Source organism: Formica exsecta, unplaced genomic scaffold, assembly GCF_003651465.1.
Source record: "Formica exsecta isolate Colony F162 unplaced genomic scaffold, ASM365146v1 scaffold1417, whole genome shotgun sequence".
Lineage (NCBI taxonomy): Eukaryota > Metazoa > Arthropoda > Insecta > Hymenoptera > Formicidae > Formica > Formica exsecta.
The window spans coordinates 1-7,354 of record NW_021848746.1 but is presented as its reverse complement, the minus strand read 5'-3'; the positions used below and the strand labels follow the sequence as shown (position 1 = coordinate 7,354).

At 35.4% G+C, this 7,354-nt stretch overlaps 1 protein-coding gene across 1 annotated transcript; it reads right to left on the bottom strand.

The window, feature by feature from the left end:
* Positions 1 to 408: 408 nt before the first annotated feature.
* LOC115246248 (rho guanine nucleotide exchange factor 17) lies at positions 409 to 7,228 on the bottom strand (the record flags this gene model as incomplete). The annotated part of the gene is made up of 11 exons (XM_029824962.1): positions 409 to 1,575; positions 2,588 to 2,871; positions 3,402 to 3,572; positions 4,095 to 4,421; positions 4,518 to 4,585; positions 4,693 to 4,932; positions 5,196 to 5,303; positions 5,415 to 5,682; positions 6,183 to 6,274; positions 6,838 to 7,060; positions 7,134 to 7,228. Coding segments are annotated over 10 exons (1,855 nt in total), but the record flags the coding sequence as incomplete, so codon positions are not given.
* Between the last annotated feature and the right edge of the window lie 126 nt (positions 7,229 to 7,354).

The window sequence follows — 7,354 nt, the reverse complement described above, 5'->3', positions numbered from 1 at the left end:
ATATAAAAAATTAGAAAGAAGAGAATAAAAAATATACGATAGAACGCGTATATAAGCACGAATTCATGAATGATTTATTGGCACTTGTACTGACTTGCAGTTATAGGTATAAATTCGCTTTCACTGACTTGTGATCTTAATTAGAAAATAATAAAACCCAAATAAAATAAAAACATTCGCCTCTCTAATAAGCGAAAGCTTCAAATATCTGTCTTTATTTCTCTTGCCTCCTTCTAATAAATAAATTTTTGTATTAAATTACTCCATTTTTCTAACGCCCTTGATGTACACAGATCCGATAAATTTCTCAACAATTAACACAAACACATCGAGTTACATTTTATACGATGTACTAGAAATAACCAAGAACGTTAGTATTTTCGCGGCATCGATCGATCAAACAGGGAGTAAATTTTCGTGTTTTTTTTTTTTTTTTGGCACTTTAGTAATCGTAACAAATTATAGATCTCTATGTATATATCTACTATTTTTCAATTTAGGCCAGTATTGATACATATAAGCTCGATTCAACGCCCTGCCAGGTACTCCACTATCGTCGATTTATCGATGTCGATGATTTACTTGATCGTAATCCGGTCCGTTAACATACATGTTTTATTTAGCTGCACTTTTTACTATTTTTTTATATATATTTCTCTCTCTTTTAAAAGCTTCACTGTGCGCTTGTTTCGTTTTAAACCTACAGGGTATTTGAAAATGCAGCTAAAAGAAAACGTGCCCTTAAACCAAATTCAAACGACACAAACGTCTAAAAACCATTTATCGTTATTTAAAAGATGTAGATGTTTGTAGATGTCTTTTAAATTTTTGTGTCATTTGGCTATTTTAACATGTGGGCCACTCTTGAAATCGCGTTTTTGTATAAATGGCAAACATACATCGACATCGAGAATTACATTTAGAATCAGATCCTATCATTTCCAACATTACGCAATTTTATTTATCTCCGATTTTATTTACCAAAGGCACGTGCTCAATGTAGTGAAATTCCTTCTTTATACTACATAATAAATATTATAAATACAGAATTGAAATAAATACAATGCAAATCGCTAATAATTTAATAATTTATAATGTGTGAAAAAATAGTATAGAACTTTTAAACATCAATTGTTTCATAACATATTACTTCTCAAATATATGTACAGAAAAAAAAAAAAAAAATTTGACCATCGAGCACTTGTCGTTGGTAAACGATTTTGCGTCAGACTTGCGCGAGTGATGACCAAACAACAACGGACAACATCCTTTTTATAGATCGCGCAAAGACGAGAGAGACAGGTCCAAGACCGTCCTCGATCAACCGGACTCCCGCGCAAAATGCACCCGACACTTCTTCATGTCCTGGAAGTAGTGCAGTTCTCGCATCTTGCCCTTAATCCATTCGGCTAATATCAGCCAGAGAATTCTACCGCGCTCCTTGAAAACCCGACCTGTTGGCGCGTCGTGATCGGCCACGATCAGACGACGGCGATGGCATCCGTCCGCATGCTGCGCGTACAATAACGATTCCCACGGCGTGTCATGCCGGCTTTCGTTTACCGCGACCCTTGCCTACAATGCAGGCGATCATCGTCAAATCGCTTCTTACGATAATTTACGGTAATTATAGATCCACCCAAGATCAAGCATATTCAATTAAAATTGCCTTTCCGAAACAAACTCGATCCATTATCGTTCGCACAAGCGCGTAATGAATTATACGTATAATAGTATTTAAAATTAATGATAATTATTATGTGTTTTCTCATCATGACAATTGTCGCGATATATCTTGTTTTTATGTTATATCTTTTTTTCAGATTATATTATATCGATAAAATAACATATTGTAGATCTATAATCATTGATTTAGATATTAAAATGATTAATTATCATTCTATTGAAGACTAAAATAAGCATTCGTGAATCAGTTTGAATCAGGAAAGAACTAATCTCTCGATATGATAAAAAGTACCTTGGACTAGCATGCCTGCAAAAATAATATATAAATGTAACGTGAAGATTTTGAAAAAATGTAAGAATCTTATTTGCCTCAAGAAATAAAATTAAAAAAAAAAAAAGAATACAATAAGAAACAACAGTTTACAGTAAAAAAATTAATACAATAAAAAATAAAGTCATTGCTACAGGAAGTATGTGTAGATAAGTGACAAACCATACATATCTAAATTCTACCGGAGAAGTTGGATATTGTATTTAAAATTTCGATAAAATAATGTAATACTTACTAGATGTAAAGTAGCTACTGCATCATCCTGAACATTGTTCAGCATGATAAAAATTTTTATATAACATAAAATGTTAATAAAAATACTAAAAAGATAAAATTGTATCTAATAAAAAAAAATATTTTAAGATAAGCGATAAATTTTTTGTAGAATCAACACTTTTGCATTTCTACAATTATAAATATTCTATAAATCTTATCAAATGTGTTTTTCTTATCTTTTAAATAACGGCGCGTATTTAAAGCATATGTATAATTAATGTAACCTTAATACACACACGTTGATATAATTCATATTTTAAATAAATTTTTTTAAATATATTGCTCATCTTTTACCTGGGGTCGTACGAGATCATATCACACTTTCCATAGTAGCAAATGATTCGTAGAATCCTCACGACCGGCCTGCAGCTCTGCGGATGCCTGAGGTCCACGAAAGTCTTCATAACCATCTCCGCCAGATATCACCAAGAGTTTGCCGCGATTGATATTGTTCTGCTGCGTTTTACTCGACTTCAGTGAATAACGATTCACCTTCGAACCAGGGTCGGGTTTCGAGGGGTTCGGCGTTTCCACGCAGGTGAGAAAGCGCACGTGTCCTGTGTGTCCGTGAGGAATTCCTGCGCGGAACAAAATAATTCTTTCCTTAGATTGGAATAAAGATTTCGGATCCGAAATTTTGCACTTCAATAAATATTAAGCATAAAGATTTCATAATCGCAATCCTTAAAATTTTACGGCTATAATTTTAACGCGATCCATATAAAAATAATCTCACACGTATAATTTAAGTTTCTGCATAGACTTTTACGATACTGTTTTTTTTTTTTTTTTTCTTACTTTCGGTCTATTACATCGAAATGTAAGCGTACATGTGCAAATACCAATAATTGACAAAATTCTATTAAAGTATTATATACGATATTATTAATTACGTATAAATCAAAAGAGACGATTAATATGCTTGCACAAATCACGGCGTTACATCCTACGCTGAAAAAAAAACTTGACACTGATCGATCGCTCCTGTATCCTTCCGCACGGATGGGCATCGAGAGCGCGATTTGGGATGTCGGCCAGCTTTCTAATTATATCACGGCGCAATAATAACAGCGACAGAATGTGACAAGAATGTGACGTCAATACGCACCAGTCACAATCGGTGGCTGCGACATCCTCTGAGTTGATGACTTTATATGGGGAATTGGCACAGTGAGCAGCACGCCGGCGCTCGTACCGATCCAGAGCAACTCGTTGCAAGCCAATAGTGCGGTAACCCTGAGACACGCGGCCTTGTGCTGCCGAATTATGTCATCGCAACCTGCAGCAAATTTAACGCTTCCGTTAAAATAAGTGCCGGATCTCGTCCCTAAATGAGGGCTCGTTGCCGTCAATCAATTAGTTAGAATAAAACACGGTACATTTCAACAAGCTTGAAAAGTTTGTTACACGTATTTTAATATATTTACTTTTATCTCTTTATTTGTTTTAATCACAAACATTTTTATTAGACGAGATTAGATGAGAAAGGAGTCAGTTCCATATATAAATTAATAGAAATTTTATACAATTAATTTTTCAAACTAGCTTGATTGTGTAACTTTGATTGATTTTTCAGAAGCGATGAGAATTACAACGTGTGTATATCAAATCTAGAATATTTGTTATCTTAAAATTTACCTTTTTTATGTTACTTCTTTAAATTTTTGCTAATTTAATTCAATTTACAAAGATAATGGGTGGAAATTATGCAATATAATAAATATGATAAATAATAGAAATAATTAAGAGGATACTTGAGACAATGATAAAGATTTTCAATTGTTCGAGAGTTGAGACTTACTGGCAAGCATTTTGGTGACAGCCGGCGCTATATTGATATCCGTTAGGCATTCATAGCTACCGGAATGGAAGAGCCTCAGCACAGCGCTATTGTGTAAGGAAATCCAGACGCCTAAGCCTCCAGAATTCGCCATGCAGGAAACGGCGCGGCTCGTGTCGCTGCTAACCGTGAACGTGTGTTCGATGTCCAGGGTATGAGTGTTTAAAACTTTCACACTATTGTGGCAGCCGCACCAAAGTTTCCCGGAAACGGATAGCATCTTGGTTACCGGCGATGCCACCGTCCCGACGGATACCGTCGTCGGATCCGGTGTGTTCCATCCACCGGCTGCAATACAATGGAAAATAAATTTTTTTTAAATCACACTTTACTATAAATCACAAAAAAAGAAACATTGTTAGAAAAGTATATCGCAACACGTACTATGGTCCCGAACGTAAACAGTGATGTCTCCATTGGCGAGAGAAACAAACACCTTGTTATCCAAATATCTGAAATGACATTATAGTATTGCATATAAAAGGTATAGATCGTTAAAAATAATATATACTATCTATGGAATATAATAATAAAGTTAGGAGAGAGAAGGGGCTCTTACATGATGCAGTGCACGCTGCTGCCGTGCAGGATCTTCACCTTGTTCTTCTTGATCCGGATATTGTCGTTGCAGTTGTATACGTGGATGTAGCCGTCCTCTGTTCCCAACCACATCGTAGGCTGATTCGCGTCCTCCTCCGCAGTAGTATTGTCAATACTCGACACGTCACCGCTCAATGTCATGCTGCCCGTATCTGCGCATGGACTGTCATCCGAGTCCGAATCGTCGGAGCTCGAGCTACTGCAAAACGTGCGAGTATAGATAAATGTTAAACATTTTAATACAAATTTAATTTAATTTAAATAGATTTCTTTCTGAATAAAATTGCGTTTGAGATTTTACATTTAATCCGATAAATGAGAAGAATATACATGTATAATGTATGATGATTATTAATAAATCATACCCAGCTGTAAACCGCTTAATACTGCCAAGTATCAAGTAGGAGATATCGTTATTTACGTATATTTAGTCACGCGATTGCCGCGAGAGAGAATGATTACCTGTCTAACTGTATGTTACCGCCACTGGCATCCACGTCTTGTACCGATATGCTTATACCACTCTTGCTGTTAATGAACGGGCTGTTGTTCGACGTGCACGAGTTCGAACTGAAAAGACAACATTTAAACCCGTGTGTTCGTATACTTCAACAAACGTTCAAAATTATCTCTCGTCCCAATTAATTCCCTCTCGCTTATACTTCGTCTCGCTAATCTTACCTGGGCGTGCACGCGGGTATCCCGGCGACGCAGAGTATCCTGGAGTTGCAGACTCCATTACACGACGTAACCTGCGGTGGTTCCGGGCTCAGGCTCAGCACGCACACCTGACCAACGTATCCATCGCTGTTGCAGACCCAAACGTCCCTCGATCCCTGTCCGTTTACCAATGTCGGCGCCGCGCACGTGAACTGGAGACCAGCCCGCGTTTTTCTGATCGGCAGAGGTCCCACGAATTCAGGACACAGTCTCCTGTCGGCTGACAGTGCTGCACGCGAAATAGCAAGATGCTTAAAATATTCTGACTTGTGGATTTATAATTCAAGAACTGAGAAAATAAAAAATAGGCAACAGATTTTATATATGTACGTGTGTATGGCAAGATTTTTAATTTATGGATTAAGATGCATGCCAGGAAAATTAAAATTATAATAAGCAAAATCTCATGTTTATTTTAAGATCGTAATTTAATCTTCAACGTTTATACCTCAATATTTTTACTCATTTAATTCTCTTCATTCAAGTTTTCATTTAGCAGATATTATTTGTGAAAATCCAAAAAAAGTTATATTGATTAAATTTTGTTTTACATTGATTAAATTATCTATTTATAAAGAGTAATATATTCGATATTTTTTTACTACATTGCTACTAAATATTGTTTAAAAAAATCAAAAAAATATTATTTTTAAATATATACTAATACTTAAAAAATTTTTCATTAGGATGACTTTATAAATATGAAAAGCTCGACGTAACGCTACTCACCGAGTTTCTGTTTGGCTTCGTTAAAACTCTCCTCCCAACTCGCACGTTTGTCAGGTTTCGCGAACATAACAGATATATTCTCAATTCCGGCTCTGTAAATAAAGTACGCAAGTACAATATGAGTCACGTTGCAACTACGATCGAATCATCACGATTTAGAAATTCCCAATGTGTATATGTAACGGAAACGTGATCGAAAACGATTCTCGGAGAACGCGATTAAAGGATTTCGCGATAATCTTGGAAAATTAGCTCGCAACTGATTACCAACCAGGCTAAATTTAATCATCAATTGAATCGATTTAATCATAAATTTTCTAGTTTATTTCATCTCATGCATAATTATACAAGAACAAGTTTATAAATAAAGTGTATGTCCAATCAACAAATTTATAAATAAAGTATGTCCAATGGTGGATTCTGATATTTCATAGCAAGAATTTATTTCGTATTATTGCAAAGATTATAATTTCGCGTTCGCTCTCTCGAAGTATGCAGCATATAAAGACTTGAGTATGTATCAAATCTTAAAATAATGATATCTTATTATCATTAATATCTCCTAGGCGCTTTCTCATTTATTTATCTCATTTAATTTTCAAAAGATAATTTCTCAACAATTAAAGTAAATGAAAAATTTTTCTCTTGTGCTTACTGAGTATTGAGTGTTAGTTCTAAGCAAGCCAACTGCGAATGCGCTGCATTTCTTTCTGCCAGTTGCCGTTGGGCTTGACTCAGCATATCCTTAATAAGATCCTCCAACTGCTGCTTGGCACCATGCAAAGTCGCGGTGAGTTCCTGAAGTTGAGTTAACTTTGTGCAATCTTCTCGAAGATAGTCTACTTCGCGCGCCATTCGTCTTAGATTCTCATCTTTGGCTGGAAAATCGATATTAGGATAGTTTCATTCTAAAATAATTAGTAATTCGATAAATCGGCGTCTCTATAATACCTTTCATCACTTCGAGATCGTCCAGTGGAATTCGCATCAGCATTTTGTATTTGTTCGCGTCAAGCAGACCAACCAGGCTATTCGGACACGTGCTCCTGCGAATTTTTATCCCTTATTATTGTCGCAATACTTTTCTCTTTCATCTTTAAGGATTATTTTTTTATATGTATCAAAATATATAACTTAAAAAATCTATTATACAATTTTATTTTAAAAATCTT